At 44.4% G+C, this 19,795-nt stretch overlaps 1 protein-coding gene across 2 annotated transcripts in view; it reads right to left on the bottom strand.

Annotated features, from left to right (window-relative positions):
• SLC9A2 (solute carrier family 9 member A2) overlaps nucleotides 1-19,795 on the bottom strand; it is an 87,125-nt gene that overhangs the window by 28,278 nt on the left and 39,052 nt on the right. For both annotated transcript variants that reach the window (XM_043468047.1, XM_043468048.1), the window contains exons 4-5: nucleotides 6,114-6,331; nucleotides 4,528-4,730 (exon numbers count right to left, since the gene is read on the bottom strand). In XM_043468047.1, the coding sequence (XP_043323982.1) occupies nucleotides 4,528-4,730; nucleotides 6,114-6,331 (421 nt within the window). The remainder of the gene's footprint in view (nucleotides 1-4,527; nucleotides 4,731-6,113; nucleotides 6,332-19,795) is intronic.

Below are 19,795 nucleotides of genomic sequence, written 5' to 3'. Positions count from 1 at the left end.
GCCTGGCCAGAGCTTCCGGTGGGGCGTAAGGACAGAGCAGCAGGCTTGGGAAGAGGAGGAGAGTGACACCCTTGGTCTGACTTGTCCCCTCAGCCACTCTGCCCTAAGCTGCTGCTGCAACATTAAAAGGCTCAAGGCAAAATGGATTCACTTTCTTTTTCAAATTCCTTTCCTACTTAGGCTGTTCTGTAATATTAAGCATCGTTTAGAAAAGAGTTATGTGTGTAACCGAATCACTTTGCCGCACGCCTGAAGCTAGCACAACACTGTTAATCAAGTATACTCTGATACAAAACAGAAAGTTACACAAATGGATTCAATATATGTCACCATATTTAAAACAGAGAGCCAGTGCGAATTTGCTGTATGATGCAGGGAGCTCAAACCCAGAGCTCTGCGACAACCCAGAGGGGTGGGATGGGGTGGGGGGTGGCAGGGAGGCTCAAGAGGGAGGGGACGTACACAGACCTATAGGTGATTCATGTTGATACATAGCAGAAAACAATGCAATATTGTAGAGCAGTCGCCCTCCAGTTAAAAATAATAAATATATCTCTTAAAAATGGATTCATTTCACAGCATCATCTCCCCCCTACTCTGAGAGCAGCCACTTGGATGCTTGTCCCAAGGTTCCTGTAAAGACACTGTGAGAAGATGGAGACAGGGTCTCCGCTTCTCTCCACCCAGAGGCTCCATGCTGTCTCCCTGCATTTAGGACAGGAGCTCTAAGCAACCCGGGATGTCTGAACCCAATGAGTTTGTTAATCAACTGAGCTATACCTAGCCATAACCTGGCAAAGACTGTCTTCTCTCAGGGGTCAGCAGAGCCCCAAGGTTCTGAGCCTGTCTCTGGAGACAGGGTCCTGGGCTCACCCCCAGCTTCCATCACTCACCAACCTGTGCCCTGATCAGCTCGCTTTCCCTCTCTGAGCCTGAGCGTCCTCAGCTGGGGGAACCGCTGGCCTCCTTCACCAGGGCTGGTCTGGAGGATGAAATGAGATCATGCACCTAGATAGCCCTCGTCTAGCGCCCAACACAACAAGGAAGAAGCCACTGGAGGGCACTGCATGGCAAAGATGCTGGTGACAAGGACCTTGGGGGACAGGGGCCACTTCTCCACTCGGGAAGGGTCTCCCCAGGCTTCCTTCCTTCCTCCCTCCCCAGGATTCCTTAGACTGGACAAACTACCGTCCACAGTGTTGGCAGGCATGAGTGAGTGAAGGATGAACCGCTACGTGGAGCGGTAACTAGAAGGAGAAGAAATAGGAGGACATATAATATACTCACTCTGCACTGGCCACTCTACCAGGTACTTTATTTCTTTATTTTTAAGGATTTTTTTTTTAACATGGACCATTTTTAAAGTTTTTATGAATCTATTACAATATTGTCTCTGTTTTACGCTTTGGTTTTTTGGCCATGAGGCAGGCGGGATCTTAGCTCACTGACCAGCAATGGAACCCATACCTCCTGTACTGGAAGCCAAGAGTCTTCACCACTGAACCACCAGAGAAGTCCTGCAGGCCCTTTATTTAGAGTTAAGACCAAACTGGTCTCGACCCCCCCGCGCCACCTTTTCCTGGCTGTGTAAACCTGGGGGAAGGTCTTCACCTGGGTTGCAGTGCCTCAGCTTCCCTGTCTATGAAATGGGAACAAAGACAGTGACTCCTCCCAGAGTTTGTGCCTTAGAACAGTTATGAGGATTTAAAGAGCTAACATCAAAGGCGCTTACATCTGAGTCAGGCACCTAGAAAGCATTCCATGACTACCTGGTAAACAAAATATTTTTTTAAAAAATCAAACAAAACATCTCCTGGTTTTCTTATGGTGTCACTCATCACCCTTCCTCGGTCCTCTCGGCTGCTTCGTCTCCTCCCAGGGTCTCACGGCTGGGCTGCCCCAGAGCCCAGTTACTGGTCCTCTCTTGGTTTCCTCAATGGATTTTCACCCCCTTGGTGACCACTTCCAGCTTCCCAGCTGTGGATCCCAGCCCTGTGCTGCTGACCCAGCTCCTTCCTGGACGCCAGGCTCAGGTACCCCACCCCCCTGTTCATCACCCCCACCCGCAGGTCTCACAGCCCCCAACCTTGAGTGCTGGAAAGTGGGCTCCCAGCCCACCACCCACAGCACCTCTTCTCACGTGGGGCCAGTCGGTCCTTACAATAGCTCGGTCCCTCACAGCTCCTTTTCCCACCACCCCACACCAAACCCACCAGGGGGGTCCTGCAGATTTCAGCTTCAGAAGTCATCCCAGGACCCCAGCCCTTTCGCCACCCGGCCGCCATCCTTCTGCCTTGGCTGCTGACTGGCTGCACTGCTCCCCACCCCATTCCCCACCAGACCGGCTCATCTTCACCGTCCCGCCCCACAGCGGCCGGTGGGATGCTCTTATAAGGTGAAGCACACCCACAGCATCACCAAAGTTCCCATGCTGCTTCCATTTCACCTGGAGAGGAGCCCATGTCCTGACACCAGCCCGCCCGACCCCACATGACCCAGGACCCCAGACCCTCCCTCGCTTCCTGCATCCCACACCGCACTCCCCCCCAGCCACGTGGGCCATGTGGCTTCAGATCTACCACACTGTCTTCAGATCTTCATCTTTAGCCCCCTTTGCCTGGAATGTCCTTCAGCTTAGCCAACCCCTTTACCTCCTGCAAACCTTTATTCAAATACCATGTTTCTCATCGTTGCCGTCTATGACTATTCAATCGAGAATTATAACCCTGTTCCCCATCCCCTGGCCCGAGGCCCACTGTTTCTTTCTTTTCTTTTTTTAATGATTATTTACTTCTTTTTGACTGCACTGGGTCTTGCTGCTGTGCATGGGCCTTCTCTAGCTGCGGTGACTGGGGGCTACTCTCTAGTTACAGTGCACAGGCTTCTCAATGCAGCGTCTTCTCTTGCCGTGGAGCACAGGCTTTAGGGCACTCAGACTTCAGTGGTTGCGGCACAAGAGCTCAGTAGTTGTGGCTCCCAGGCTCTGGAGCACAGGCTTAATAGCTGTGGCACATGGGCTTAGCTGCTCTGTGGCATGTGGGAACTTCCTGGATCAGGGATCCAACCTGTGTCTCCTTCGTTAACAGATTCTTTACCAGTGAGCCACCACCACCAGGGAACCCCCTACTGTCTCTTACAGTCCACCATCTTTCACCTTCTCATAGACTCTCATTGCCTCACCTACTAGACTGACTTTCCCTGGAACAGAACCTCCACAGGGTTGGGGATATTTCTGGATATTTTGCTCACTCTTGGATTCTAAAAGCCCAGAGCTCTGTCCGGCACACAGCAGGAGCCCAAGGCATATTTTCTAAACGTGTGTATGTCAGTCACTCAGTGGTGTCCGACTCTTCGCAACCCCATGGACTGTAGCCTACCAGACTCCTCTGTCATGGGATTCTCTGGGCAAGAATACTAGAGTGATTTGCCATTTCCTTCTCCGATTTTCTAAATGAATATCCACAAAATAGAATCTCTTAAGGGCTGGATGATTAACATAAAGTGAAAGTTGCCCAGTTGTGTCCGACTCTTTGTGACCCCATGGACTATACAGTCCATGGAATTCTCCAGGCCAGAATACTGAGTGGGTAGCCATTCCCTTCTCCAGGGGATCTTCCCAACCTAGGGATTGAACCCAGGTCTCCCGCGTTGTTGGCAGATTCTTCACCAGCTGAGCCACCAGGGAAGCCCAGAGTGAAAGCCGCTCAGATGATTAAACTAGAGGCTGGTTAACTTGCAGAGTCAGGACCCTGGCTCAGGCCCATGCCCCCCTACCACCGTCTCTGCCCCTCCCCATGTTAAACGTGCACTCGGCCCTCCCTCCGTTCCACGCACAGCTCTACAGTGAACCTATGTCCCGGAGCTGCTGGAAGGTCACAGCATAGCTAGCACTAACAAGCACCTTTACGAGGTCAGCCAGGGAGACAAACGCCAAGGATTAGCAAGTGCAGTTTGTAAGTTTCCAGGAGGAAGCTCAGCTCACATGGCTGTTTCCTTAAATAGCAATTCTTCTGTGCTGGCCAAGTGACCAAACTGGACTTTCTGAGACTGCTGCACAATCCAGTGACCTGATGAAAGACTGTCTCTCTCCTGCCCTAATGACCAAAGCCTCAAGTTGTTGCTGTTGTCAAGTCACTAAGTCGTGCCCAACTCCCACAGACTAGAGGCCTGGAGAGTTCCATGGACTCTCCACGGGGTCACAAAGAGTTGGACATGACTGAGCAACTTTCATTTCTTCTTCATAGCCCCGCAGGCTCCTCTGTCCATGGGATTCTCCAGGCAAGAATACTGGAGGAGTGGGTTGCCATTTCCTCCTCCAGGGGATGGTCCCAATCCAAGGATCAAATCCACATCTCCTGCATTGGCAGGTGAGTTCTTTACCACTGAGCCAACAGGGAAGCCCACCAAAGCCTCAAGACACCTCAGCAACATGGCGTCCTATGAGAGAAGTTCAGGATGACCCTCCAAGTGACCCTTTTTCCTCCTGGTAAAAGGAGGGACTTTGCTGGGAGACAGAGCTCTACTCACCAGGATGAAGACAGTGAAGAATATGACCACGATTGCTGCCGTGATGAATAACTTCTTCCGGGGAAACACGGAGGATGGAAGGAGAAACACCAGCGCGAAGCAGATGGCCCCCCGGAGTCCCCCGTAGGCAATGATGAACTGGTCCTTGAAGGTCAGGGGAATCGTCCGGAACCAGTTAATGACCTGAGTTAGGACGAAGACACCTGAGAAGGAAAACAAAACCGAAGGGAACAGCATGTGTCAGGCCAGGACACGGGAACAGGAAGACATGTTTTCTGTTTCAGGGCAAAGTACAATTAAGTCCCCAACACAGGAACTTTCAAGTTTCGAACTTTTCAAAGATGTGCACATTTGCCACCGTGTCTAACCGCATAAATCAGTTCACTTGTCTGGCATGCACTGTGACTTGTCACACAAGAGGCTGTGGTTTTGTACTTTACAGGACTCTACAGAGTGGGCTTCCCACGTGGCTCAGTGGTTAAAAAAAAAAAAAAAATCTGCCTGCTAATGCAGGAGATGTGGTTTCAATCCCTGATTGGGAAGATCCCTTGGAGGAAGAAATGGCAACCCACTCCAGTATTCTTGCCTGGGACATCCCATGGACAGAGGAGCCTGGCAGGCTACAGGCCATGGGGTCGCAGAGTCAGACATGACTGAGCCACTAAACAACAACAACTCTGTAGAGTACAACAGTATAGTGTCTTCATCTTAAGCCCAGGATGTCACCTATGACACCTATGATAAAAAGAGCTACCACCTAGACATTACACAATCTTTTTTCAAGAGGGTGCACAGAATTGAACACAGTAAGGAGCCAGAACATGTGCCTTCAATGTCAGGCATGAGTGAAGTTGCAGCTCGCCCTCCGTCTCCTGTTGCTGATGATCCTTCAGCTCTACCATCTCCCACCTCCTCTCCTTCCTCCAGGAAGTAACTCTTCGTGCCTATTCACTTGATGCCAGCCCCTGGATGCCAGCAGCTGTATTGTTGCTACTATACTTTTTAAGGTACAGTAAGATTAAAAATCTTCTCTTTATTTTTTGTGTTTGTTAGTTTTCTTATTAGTACTGTTTGTGTGCAAAGTATCATAAATCTATTCCAGGACAGTACCATATAGCCGATTGTATTAGTTGGGTATCTAGGCTAACTTTGTCGGACTTACTAACAAATTGGAAGTATGAACATGCTCTTTGAACCAAATTAGTTCCCACGCAGGGGACCTTCTGTATTTCAGAAGAAGCTCTTTCCTATCCTGGCTCACATCACCGGGTTCTGGGACCTGTGTTGTTCCAAGACAGTGAGTGAGAACGTGGAATCAGAGACACCAAGAGCAGTTAATTCCACTTAAAGCAAAGGCATAAAAATACTCCAGGAAGAAAAGAACATGTCAGGATGCAGGGAAAGAAGGAGGAGGAGGACATGGAGAATAAGGAGGAAGAGGAGGAGCTGGAGGAAGGAGATAAGAAAGACAAGAACCTAAGATGAAGGGAAGTAACAAGAGCAGCCACAAAGCAGAGGGAAAGAAGGAAGGACCAGTGCTTCTGTGCCAGACTCCCAGGCCCATGGAGGAGACACGTGCTCATTACCCAGCGCCCTCCAGATCAGGCAGAAGGCCAGGGTGAAGCAGACGAAGGCCCAGTTCCACTCGTGGTTCTTCCCCACAGTGGACACGCCCATGAAGATGAAGATCAGGGTCTCGCTGACGCTGCTTAGCATTTTCATGAAATACTTGATGGTCGTGTAGGATTTCTGAGACACGTTCTCTTCCACGTACTTATTCATGGTCATCGCACAAGCCGTGATTCTGCAAGAAGAGATTAGCTTCTATTTAAAAAGGATAATGGTCCCAATCAGAATATGAGTCAGCAGGTAGCTGATGAGGCTGGCTCTACCCTTCCACCCACAACTACATCACTGATTGATTTTTGTAAGTGACTGTAATTTGCATCCTTGGAAACCCTATTATTTCTGGAAGTCTTCATCAATATCCAAGGCTCCAACTTGGCTCTGCCCAGCTTTCAAGTCTCTGGATGTGGACATCAGTACATCAGCTAGTCTGCCAACATCACAAATAAAACAAGCTCCTAATAAATTCAAAGCCCATTATCTTCCTATAAAGCCAGTTCCATCTTCTTTTTTCCTCTAGTGCCCCAAATGCTACACTATTGCCTAAAATCCTAAATTTGAAACTGGTCACACTGGACTTCTCTTTGCACATCCTCAGTGCCCCTCACCATTTGTCTGCTCACCAGGCATCTTCTGTCCCTCATCCTGAATCTCCTGGACCTACTCACTCATTGTGACTCTGATGCCTTACTTCTGGTTCTCATTTCTATTGCGTTGGCCCAAAAGTTTGTTCAAGTTTTTCCATTAACATCTCATGGAAAAAAATCTGAATGAACTTTTAGACCAACCCAATGCTTATCTATTATATTCACTTCTGGAAAATTCAAAATGTATTCATAGGCTCTGAAAATTCTAAAAGGAAGGAAACTGTTTTGCTTGTTTTCCCCACATTTCCAAAACTCTGGGACTACAGAGCTCTTTATGCTCCTTTTTCTTGACCTGTACGCTTTTAACTTTCTATTTTGTATTGGAGTATAATTGATTAACATTGTGGTGTTAGTTTCAGGTGTAAAAAGTGATTCAGCTATACGTATATGTGTACATCTTCTTTTTCAAATTCTTTTCCCATTTAGGTTGTTACATAATATTGTGCAGAGGTACCTGTGCTATACAGTAGGTCCTTGTTGGTTGTATAGAATTTTTTAAAAAATTTTTATTGGAGTAAATAAAACATAAAGATGGCCAAGAGGCACATGAAAAGATGCTCAACATCACTAATTTCTAGAGAAATGCAAATCTAGACTACAATGAAGTTATCATCTCACACCCATCAGAATGGACATCATCAAAAAATTTACAAACAATAAATGCTGGAGAGGGTGTGGAGAAATGGGAACACTCCCACCCTGTCATTGGGAACATAAATCAGTGCAGCCACTATGGACAACAGTAAGGAGGTTCCTCAAAATACTAACAATAGAGTGGCCATATGATCAAACAATCCCATTCCCAGGCATATATTGAGAGAAAACCACAAATCAAAAAGATACAACCGAGTGTTCACTGCAGCACTATTTACAATGGCCAAGATGTGGGAGCAACCTAAGTATCCAATCACTTTCATTTTTAATAATAAACCATCAGCTACAGAATTGAAGAAGCCACCAGTGCCTCAGCGGTAAAGAACACTCCTGCCACTGAAGAAGATGTGGGGTTCCATCTCTAGGTCAGAAAGATTCTCTGGAGGAGGGAACGGCAACCCACTCCAGTATTCTTGCCTGGGAAATCCCATGGACAGAGAAGAACAGCAGACTACAGTCTGCAGGGTTGCAAAGAGTAGGACACGACTTAGCGACTAAATAACAACATAGAACTGAAGCTCCTACTTGTCTCATACTAACCCTATTTCCCTCAGTCCCGCTTGGATTTGGATTTTTTCTTTATCAGTCAAGAAGTGATTTTTAAGAGGTTAAAGAAAGTTGTCCTGTGAACATGGTATTTATTTCCCTCTGAGATCATGCTCACATTCATTCACTGGGAAAAATATAAACCACACAGGCGAAAAGCAATCTTTAGTTCATTCAGGGAGCGATTTAACAAAAATTTCTATTCAGAAATTACTGAAAACTACAGCTATGCTGTAGGAATAAAAAAAAAAAAACCCATGAATTTTACATGAGTGTTCACAGGATCATTTTCCATTGCTTTGTGTCCTTAACATGACACCGAGTGAGGCTTCTGTCTGCTAGACACCTCCCTGTAACTCCACACTGCCTCCGACCAGCACAGGTGTGATCCTCCAGGGTGAGAAACAGCCTTGGCAGGTATCAGAGACCCAGGGCCCACGCGCCCTTGTTTGGGAAACGTGGACATCTTTATGATGCACTATTCAGGCTGGGGACGAGTGTTCCAAGGGTCACTTTCTAGTCTGTCACATACAGGTCAATGCACAGAACCTCTCAAACAAAATACAGGAGGTATTTCACTGCAAACAGGGGTCTTTTTTTGACATAGGGTGCTCTAAGCCAGTCAAACCACCTCCCCTTCAATACCACCCTATGTACTCAAAACTACAAATGAGCTTTGTTGTTGTTGCTCAGTCGAGTCTGACTGTTTGCAACCCCATGGATTGCAGCACTAGTCTCCCTCTAATTAGGGAGGCACACACATGACAAACCTAGACAGTGGATGAAAAAGCAGAGACACCACTTTGCTGACAAAGATCCCTACAGTCAAAGCTATGGTTTTTCCAGTACTCACGTACAGATGTGAGAGTTGGACCATAAAGAGGGCTGAGCACAGAAGAATTGATGCTTTTGAACTGTGGTGTTGGAGAAAACTCTGGAGAGTCCCTTGGACTGCAAGGAGATCCAACCAGTCAATCGTAAAGGAGATCAGTCCTAGGTGTTCATTGGAAGGACTGATACGGAAGCTGAAGCTCCAATTCTTTGGCCACCTGATGCGAAGAGCCAAATCATTGAAAAAGACCCTGATGCTGGGAAACATTGAAGGCAGGAGGAGAAGGGGGCAACAGAGGATGAGATGTTTTGATAGCATCACTGACTCAATGGACATGAGTTTGAGCCAATTCTGGGAGATGGTGAAGAACAGGGAAGGCTAGTGTGCTGAAGTCCATGGGGTCGCAGAGTCGGACATGACTTAGCAACTGAACAACAACAAGGACACGTGACACTCTTATATTGAATATGTGATGCTTAGGAGCCTATTCTATAGGCTGGAGGGGAAAACATGAGATTATATCTTCAACCATATAATTAAAGTTTATCTCCACAACCCAGCTGGAAGCTTCATGGGGGAAACAGTGTCATCAATGCTTATCACAGTGCCTGGGACCTCGTTAGTATATTCTCAATTCATGGGACTGGTGGGGTGTCATCGACAGTTCTGTGTTTTAGAAAGAAATCTTAAGTACATGTGCAGGACAGATCTGGATGGGCACGACCTAGAGACTACAGTCACCTTCTTTCCCACAATGGTTGTTGGTTTTCAAAATCCACTGCAGCACTTGGTCCATATAATCTCCCCAAACAGGTCCTCCTTTGAACGGGTGTTAGGTTCTATTCCATGTGACTACGTGGAGGGAAGGTACATACAGAATTCACCAGTGCCCTCTGCTTTGTTAAATCCATACTAGGGTTTAACATAACTGCAGGGTGATTTTTACCAATTTAGAGATGGAGAAGCTAAAGCATGATAACTAGTGGTTTTTAGATTCACCAGCAGTTGAGATTTTTTTTTTCTTCATCCCTGTCCCACTCTCAATGCAGTATAGAAAACTTTCGGGCCAGCTAATACTATCTCAACAGTCTTCAGGGAGAAAACAGACTTTCTATTCTGATAATCTGTCACTGGACTATTTTCTGACTAGAAAACTCCAACCAACACTTTTTTCCTTTATTGTACTCCATGCCTCCACCCTGGTGGTCAATGAAACAATGTTCACTTCCTTTCCACCAGCATGCACACTCTCAAGCAGGGGTTGGCCATCTTCCTCCACCTTGGCTCCCTGCACGCAGTGGTACCACGTGTATCTTCACCTGCTGCTGGCTGAAAGTGAAAGTGTTAGCCACTCAGTCATGTCCAACTCTTTACGGCCCCATGGATTGTATCTGGGTAGGCTCCTCTTTCCATGGGATTTCCCAGGTAAGAATATTGGACTGGATTGCCATTTCCTTCTCCAGGGGATCTTCCCAACCCAGGGACTAATCCTGATCTTCTGCCTTGCAGGTGGATTCTTTCATCTGAGGCACCAGGAAGCTGCTGGCTGAGTCTAGCTTAATGGAGACCCAGAATCCTTCACTAGGCAGTTGGCAACTGTAGAACCAAAGAGAAAGGCATCCATACAGATGGTGGGTGGTGAAGGCAAACTTCTGGTTATGAAGATAAAATACGTACACACCTTATCTGTGTTTACCTACATATTGTGTAGCCATGACTCAGTTCATTCACTTTATGAATACAAACGCTTTTATGTCTTTCAAGAGTGATCAGTTCTCTAATGTCAGTTGCAACATTGGGAGACCTGTTTAGAATTAGAATTGAACTGATAGAAAGGATGTTGCAAAAGTCTCTGGTGTCCATGCCATGTCTGTGTGTGATCTTAAAATGTATGGATTCAGTTGCAGGAAAAGACAGCCCAAACAACAGTTGCATATTCTCCATAAAGTCTTCATCAAACATAAAAGCCTGCTTCACTAATCAGAGCCAAGCATTAGCAAAGACGAGGGACAATTAACAAGCTTTCTCTGCACTGATTAAAGCCAGGTCTGCGATGACTCAGGGTACACTGCAAGTTCTCAGAATAAAGTACTCACTCATGTGAGGTAAATTAATTATTCCAGGGCACAAATTACTATATAACGGATCGCCTCTTCCAGTAAACCTGACAACCCAGAGAGAGTGAGTTTGACACATGAGGAAATGAAAAGAAAAAAAAAAAGTTTTGCAAATAAATATCCAACCACAAAAACTGAACAACCTTTCTTAAAATTTCAAAATGAAATGAATTCCAACAAATATAGATGTTTGGTATTCATGAATTCTTGTCCATTTCACGGATTTTCCACATCTTTTGTATTTTTCTCCTTTGGATGTGTTCAACTATTATTTATAGTTCATTTTCTGGCTCCTAAAGTTTGGTCCCTGGGTCAAGGTCTCCTGGAGGAGGAAATGGCAACCTGCTCCAGTATTCTTGCCGGGAGAATCCCACGGACAGAGGAGCCTGGTGGGCCATGGTCCATAGGCTCACAAAGAGTTAGAGACGATTGCAGTGACTTAACACACACAAAGCAATCATGGTTTTGTGCAAAAACACATAAGAGGCCACAGCTCATTGTCAAAAGTATGATATGAAATACAAGGCATCAAGGGACCCGCGGTGTCCACTGACTCTAGTTGAGGACTGCTGATGAAGGCATGAGTGACAGAAAGATTGGACCAAGATCACGATGATGGAATTAAAGTTTTCCAGCTGGAGAACACCTGGTGGACATTGGGAGAGGGTTGCAGGCAGGTATGAGAATCAGCTGCTATGTGACAACCCTGCACCAGTGAACAGGCAGAGTACAGTGTTCCCAGGATTTAACCTGGGAACACTGAGACCCTCATCGGAGGCTGCCACATTCTGGAAGTCCTCCTGCTCCTCACACTAGTAGCCGAGAATTATTTCTAAAAGTGTAGCTTGTTGACCACATGATTCTGAGTAGTCCTTGGAAAAAAACGCAAATGCCAAGACCCCCATCTGAGACCTATGGACTCAGAATCTCCGGTGGGGTCCTGGGATTCTGTATCCATAGCAACCTTCTCAGGGGATTCCAAAATACATCAAAGTTTGAGGAAACCAAGGGAGCCGAGGAAGAAGGTTCAGAGGAGGAAAAACGAAAGAGAAAAAGAGCTGACACTTGAATCCTGTTATTTGAAGATCTATTGGAGAGTGGAAACAAGGGTTCACATGAGATGTGAGGACTGTGGTGGATTTAATTTCGCTTTGCCACCTGTTTTCCCTTCCCTTCTCACAATATTCATGATTTGCATCCGGGTGTGCATTCCCACCTTCTCTTGCCTAGCCTAGTATGCAGGCATCTTCACTCTGCTGCTGGACACACGTTCCCACCCTCCTGCCTGGACAGAGTCCTCATCCCGAGGCATCCAGCAAGCCTGAGGCCCTGCCTTCTAGCTTCCACCGCAGTTCTTTTTGTTGTTCAATTGTCAGGCTTCCCTGTCCTTCACTATCTCCTGGAGTTTGCTCAAATTCATGTCCATTGAGTCAGTGATGCTATCTAACCATCTTACCCTCTGAAGCCCCTTTCTCCTCCTGCCCTCAGTCTTTCCCAGCAGCAGGGTTTTTTCCAATGAGTTGGCTCTTCACACCAGGTGGCCAACGTATTGGAGCTTCAGCTTCAGCATCAGTCCTTCCAATGAATATTCAGGTTTGATTTCCTTTAGGATTGACTGGTTTGATCTCCTTGCAGTCCAGGGGACTCTCCAGCGTTTTCTCCAGCACCACAATTTGAAAACATCAGTTCTTCTTCAATGCTCAGACTTCTTTATGGTCCAACTCTCACATCCATACATGACTACTGGAAAAACCACAGCTTTGATTATACACAGAGGATTATTCAAACATTATCAGTGTCCTGAGGGATGGTGTAAAAGGGTTTAGAAGCTCTCCAATCATGGATTCACTAGAAAGCAAAAAAAAGAGCGAGTAACCTCCCTGCTTACAGTTTCCAAAGGCTCCCGAGTGTCTACAGAAAAACACAGGCCAAGACTAGGCATCTGCTGGGGGTGGGGAAAGGACAGAGTGGGAGTTTGGGATTCGCAGATGCAAACTTTTATATATAGGATGGATAAACAACCAGGTCCTATCGTATATGATTAAGCTGGACTACTAAATAGCTTAGATATGGAAGCAACCTAAGTGCCCATCAACAGATGAATGGATAAATAAGCTGTTGTCCATATATATAATGGAATACTGCCCAGCCACAAAAAAGAATGAACTAATGCCATCTGCAGCGACACGGATGGAACTAGAGATGATCGTATGAAGAGGTTGGGATTACCAGATGCGAACTATCATATATAGGATGGATAAATAATAAGGTCTGACTGTAAAGCACAGGGGACTATATTCAATATCCTGTAATAAACCATAATGGAAAAGAATCTGAAAAGAAATAAATATATATAGATAGATAGATAACTGAAATATGTATATATGTATAACTGAGTCACTTCACTGTACAGTAGAAACTAACACAACATTGCAAATCAACTGCACTTCAATAAAAAAGAAAAGTAGACATGTGCCTCTCTTATCACCCTAGACTCAGTTCTTATGTGTAGGTGGGCGCTTCACCTGGGAGCCTTCTGTCTCTCCCCAGAATGCCCTTCTCTTCATCACTGAGGCTTCAACAGTATCACCAGCCCCACCCCACTGTATTATTTATATGTTTTATTATCAAGGATTGAGCTTCCCTTAACGACGTATAATCAACACAGATGGAAATGGCCATCTCTCCCAGTGGGTTTACTCTCACTGCTTTCTTCTGCTAACAGACTCTATTTCTCATACCGTCAGCTGGTCATGAGACACAGGCTGATCCAATCACAGTTCTCCAAATCCCTGGGCCAATCACAGTCCTTCCCTCAAAATTTCTTCTGCCTGGGGCTGGCAGGGTAGATCTCTGTTTATAGGGACGAGGTTGTAGAGACAGAAAGCCCAAAGTCTGTGACCTTGGTTTGATGAGAAGGTAGTCATCACATGGAGAAAGACAAAACTGAAGGAGAAAGACTGTCCAGGTGGCCAGGTGACCTGGAGTCTCCGTTACCATCACACCAAGGCTAGACCTACAAGAATTTATTTATATGAGCCAATACATCCCCCTTTATGGTGGAATCTGCTTTGATTTGGAGTTTGCCTGGTGGCTCAAAAGGTAAAAAAACTCTGTCTGCACGTGCGAGAGACCCAGGTTGGATCCCTGGGTCAGGGAAGATCCCCTGGAGCAGGGAATGACAACCCACTCCAGTATTCTTGCCTGGAGAATTCCATGGACAGAGGAGCCTGGTGGGCTAACACAGTCCATAGGGTTGCAAAGAGTCAGACAAGACTTAGCAACTAACACTTTGGCTTTACTAACCCAGAGCCTCCCTCTATTGTTGCAGCTGGGCTCCTGCTTACAGAGCTTCTTTGGCGGCTCAGCAGTAAAGAATCTGCCTGCCAATGCAAGAGACACAGGTTTGATCCCTGGGTCGGGAAGATCCCTGGAGGAGAAAATGGCAACCCACTCCAGTATTCCTGCCTGGGAAATCCCATGAATAGAGGAGCCTGGTAGGCTGAGGTCCGTGGGCTTTCAAAGAGTCAGACATGACTTAGCAAGTAAACAATAACTGGTTTTGGAAGTTGGATCCGCACCCATAGCTGAATTCCCTGGTCTAACGCTCTCATGAAAGGAATGAAAATGTGACTTTAATCATGTGGTCAAAGCTGTCATACTCAAAAGTGTGAAGTGAGTGGTCCCTGTACACTGCATTTCACGATGAGTTTTCTAGATGTGGTGCACATAACTGGATAATACTGATTGTGCCATCCCTTTTAGGGAAAACAGAAATGGGAATTATTTCTCAGCCATTATATCATGTTTACATTTCTGATTATAACCTTGTTTTGCACCTTGGCCTACACAGACTTATAGCAAGTCTCAGACTCGAGAGTTTGAAAGAGGAAAATGCAACTTGAAATTGTAAGCTCTAGGGCTTCCCTGGTGGCTCAGTGGTGAAGAATTCACCTGCCAATGCAGGAGATGCGGGTTTGATCTCTGATCAGGGAAGATCCCAAATGCCTCAGGGCAACTAAGCCCATGCACCACAACTACTGAGTGTGTGCTCTAGGGCCCAGGAACCACAGCTACTGAAGCCTGCATGCCCGAGAGCCTGTGTCCTGCAACAAGAGCAGCCACCACGACGAGAAGCTTGTGCACCACATCTAGAGAGGAGTCCCCGATCGCAGGGCTAGAGAAAGCCCATGCAAGAAGACTCAGCACAGCCAAAAAAAGAAAAATTGTTAAGCTCTCGACCAAGAGCAATCTAGTGATGACTTGATCAACGAATCAAGTTATTTTCTACAATTTCCACGAAGCATAGACCTGAAGCAATATAATCATTTTCAGATAAAGACAAGACAAAGCAGCTGGAAAAAGCAAAGGGATGGCACAGTCAGTATTATCCAGTTATGTGAAAACTGTTTAGTCATTCAGTCATGGCCGACTGTTTGTGACACCATGGACCGCAGCACGCCAGGCTCCTCTGTCCTCCACACTCTCTCACTGTGCCAACCTTTCCTTTCACGATGCGAAAAGATCCGTTCTTCAAACAGATCTCAGGGAATCAGTTCTTAATTCAACAAACTGCTACAGTTTCATGAAACTTAAATTTACCAGGAAAATACTAGATATTTTCCTGTCTAAGAATTCTCAACCCAGCCTAAACCTCTCGATTAGCTGCACTCACTGAGAAGAGCAGTGGCAGGATTGGTCCTAAAGAATAACCAAAAAATTACCCCCAGTCTGTCTTTTAGGTAAATGTCATTCTGAGAAGGTAATGCATGGGTTTTCACAAGCTGCTTGAATACAGCATTTATTGGATTGACTATGCATGGGACCAATTCTTCCTCAGAAATTTAACTTTTCTGTTTGTGTTTCATATAAACTAAAATTATTATTCCTTCAGTACAACTGATAAACACAAGATTCCAAAAACATTTTAGGAGATGGGGAGTAGCTTTAAAAATCTATCCTTAATCATCTGCAACAATGTGGTACTTTATTTTACTTAGGTTTTTTTGGTTTGTTTTTGCCTCCACCAAAATCAAATCTTTTTTGAGTCTACCTAGAATAAGGCTCCTTGAAAATGACCCACTTCAGAAGCCACCACACCACAAACCTTGGGTGAGAAAGGCCCCAAATTATGTTACTTTATTCATTTGGTCTTAAATAGAAATCCATAAAATATCGTTCACAAAAGAAAACTCTGGTAACATTTATTATGGCAGCTATTTTAAATTGTTGTTCTCTGTTTTTTAACTACTACTATGGAATACCCCATATACTATTTCTTGAATTCTTAACATACCTTAAAACACCTAATTACAAACTGTGTAACTGAACACAGGACTCATGTAATTGAAATTTCACGGACTGCATAAGTAAACTGCATTTCCCATACAGACCACAATACATAGGTGCTATTGATCTTCGTCTACAGAACAAATACAGACAAAAACAAAGATTAAAATAGTGCTTGAAGGGTTGTTTTACCTCTAAGAAAATAGGGTGAGAAAATGTATTATTCTGAATATTACATATACGTTTGCAATTTTAGTTCATGAAAAATATGAAATCTCCAAACATAAAGAATCTGTTTTAAAGGATTTTGTTCATCCCTGTATTATGTGTGTGTGTGCATGCGTGTGCATGCTCAGTTGTGTCCACCTCTTTTGTGACCCCATGGACTATAGCCTCCCCCCCACCTCCCCAGGCTCCTCTGTCCATGGAATTTTCCAGACAAGAATACTGGAGTAGGTTGCCTTACCCTCCTCCAGGGGATCTTCTCAACCCAGGGATCAAACCTGGGTCTCACTACCGCTCCTGCATTAGCAAGTATATTCTTTACCACTGGGCTACCTGGGAAGCCCATGTCTGTAGGAGTGACAACTTTTGCTCAGAGAGAATCCCACCACTGAGCTAGATGTTGAAGGTGTTTATACCAAAACCCCTCTTCACACTGTTCATGAGGTTGTTGAGGCATGAATGCTAGAGTGGTTTGCCTTTCTCTTCTCCAATAGCGAAGGACGGGGGAGCCTGGTGTACTGTAGTCCATGAGGTCGCAAAGAGTCAGACACGGCTGGGCGACTGGACAACAACATAGCAAAACCCCTAAATGCAGGTTTGGGGCAACAGTTTTCATTTTTTATGGTGGCTTAAATATGACTTCTTAATCATCTCAAGCTGCCTCAGAAGACCCCTCCACTCTCCCTTCAGTGATCTTCCCCTTCCTTTCTGATCTCCCTGTTCCGAAAGAAAGGTTCTTTATAAACCACACAGCTACCATTGATGGGGAAACTGCACATCAGCTCTATTTTTCCCATTTTTTTCACACCCTCATTTTTCTTTCTTTTACTTTATCAAAGGGAAGAAAACACATTGGAACAAATCTTTAAATATCCAAGTAGCAAAACTAACACTGGTAATGTGTATATTCCAATGCCATTCTCTCAAATCATCCCACCCTCTCCTCCCATTGAGTTCAAAAGTCTGTCCTTCACCTCTGTGTCTCCTTTGCTGCAGAAGGAGGGGACACATGTATGCCTATGTGAAAGTTACTTAGTTGTGTTCGACTCTTTGTGACCCTATGGCCTATACAGTCCATCGAGTTCTCCAGGCCAGAATACTAGAGTGGGTAGCCGTTCCCTTCTCCAGGGGATCTTCCCAACTCAGGGATCGAACCCAGGTCTCCCACATTGCAGGCAGATTCTTTACCAGCTAAGCCATCAAGGAAGCCCATATATGCCTATGGCTGACTCATATTGATGTATGGCCAAAACCATCACAGTATTGTAAAGTAATTATCTTCCATTTTAAAAAATAAATACATTTAAAAAAGAATATGTAATAAAATCTCTAAATGCAAATTAAAAAAAACAAAAACCTAAGTGAATGCTATGGAACAAAGCTAACAGAGATGTGACACAAGCTACATAAATAATCTTCAATTTCCTAGTGGCCACAGTTAAAAACATAACAATAAACCAGTGAAGGCAACTTTCATAATGTATTTATTTAATCCAACAGAACTAACACATTTTCATTTAAACATGCAAACAAGAAAGATAAAAAGCATTAATGAGATACTCTAGTCTCTTCCGACTAAATCTTAAAAATCTGGTGTATATTTTATACTTAGAGCCCACCTCAAGTTAGAATGACCACATTTTAAGTGCTCAAGAGCCACATGTGGCCGATGGCCACAGTGACCACAGCACTGGACAACACCCAGGGGAAAAAAAAGGGACAGCCCACCAGTTTTCTTCCTCCTTCAAAAAAAGCCAAGCAAACACTGGAGCTCACCAGCTGGAGCTAGTTCATTAAAAGTTTAAACCATAAAAATAAGTGAAAATAATTTCACAAATCACACTTTGCTGTTTTTGTTGTTGTTCGGTCGCTAAGTTGTGTCAGACTCTTTGCAACCCCATGGACTGTATCACCCCAGGCTCCTCTGTCCTCCTGTCTCAAAGTATTTGATCAAGTTCATGGCCATTGAATCGGCAATGCTATCTAACTATATCATCCTCTGAAGCTCCCTTCTCCTTTTGCCATTTTTTTTTAATAAAAAACACTATTTTGGGTGAATTTACATACTTTGGGCAAATAGTATATTATTTCACTCACATCTCGAATCTTTAAAAAAAAAAAAAAAAAGCAAAGTCACAGAAACAGAGTGTCCATTGGTGGTTGCCAGGGGTTTGGAGGGGGTGTAAGGGAAAAAGGTGAAAATTGCTCATAGGCTACAAATTTCCAATTATAAGATAAGAACTCTGGGATCTAAGGGGCCATATGGTGACTGGACAATCCTGCATAGAATGGTACATTTGGGCAGTTAATAATGCTGTATTGTGCACTTGAAAGTTCTCACTACACACACACAAGGATGGGTAACTATGTGAGGCGATGAATATGTCAGTTAACTTCACGGTGGTGATCATTCTGCAATACACACCTTATCTAATCATCACATTTTACACCTTAAATTTATACAGTGCCCATTACATCTCAGTGAAGTTAGAAAAAAAACGGGTTATAATTTCAAATTCCTCCCTGCATTTTCTAGTTTTGCCATGTAGGTGAGGGAAAGTTATACAAAATAAAACAGAAGATAGGTGAGTCACCATTTAAAAATAATAATGCAGTTTTGTTTGCTTCTTTTTCACTTTATTTCTTGAACAGGGTCAGAAAATTAGGGGAGATATGATTTATTTCTCTATTATTTAACTAATTTCCTGCCTCATTCTACTATCTTCCTCCCCTCCCCAACTCCTTCACTCCATTTAGTGATAGAGGTGGTAACATAAGATTTTTTTTTAATTTTTAATTTATATTTTTAATTGAAGTTGATTTACAATGTTTCAGGTATATAGCAAACTGACTCAGTTATATACTTATATATGTATTCCTTTTTTAATCGGAGTATAGTCATCTAATCTATGACAAAGGGGCAAGAATATACAGTGGAACAGACGGTCTCTCCAATAAGTGGTGCTGGGAAAACTGAAGAGTTACATGTAAAAGAATGAAATTAGAACACTCCCTTATACCATACACAAAAATAAACTCAAAATGGATTAAAGATCTAAATGTAAGACTGGATACTATAAAGTTCTTACAGGAAAAACATAGGAAGAACACTCTCCGACATAAATCACTGCAAGATCTTTTTCTGACCCACCTCCTAGAGTAATGAAAATACAAACAAAAATAAACAAATAGGACCTAATTAAACTTAAAATTTTCACATAACAAAGAAAACCATAAATGAGACAAAAAACCCTCAGAATGGGAGAAAATATTTGCAAATGAAGCAACTGACAAAGGGTCAATCTCCAAAATATACAAACAGCTCATGAAGC

Source organism: Cervus canadensis, chromosome 5 (genome assembly GCF_019320065.1).
Source record: "Cervus canadensis isolate Bull #8, Minnesota chromosome 5, ASM1932006v1, whole genome shotgun sequence".
Taxonomy (NCBI): Eukaryota; Metazoa; Chordata; class Mammalia; order Artiodactyla; family Cervidae; genus Cervus; species Cervus canadensis.
The sequence above is the reverse complement of the archived record's forward strand: the minus strand, read 5'-3'. Positions and strand labels throughout refer to the sequence as shown.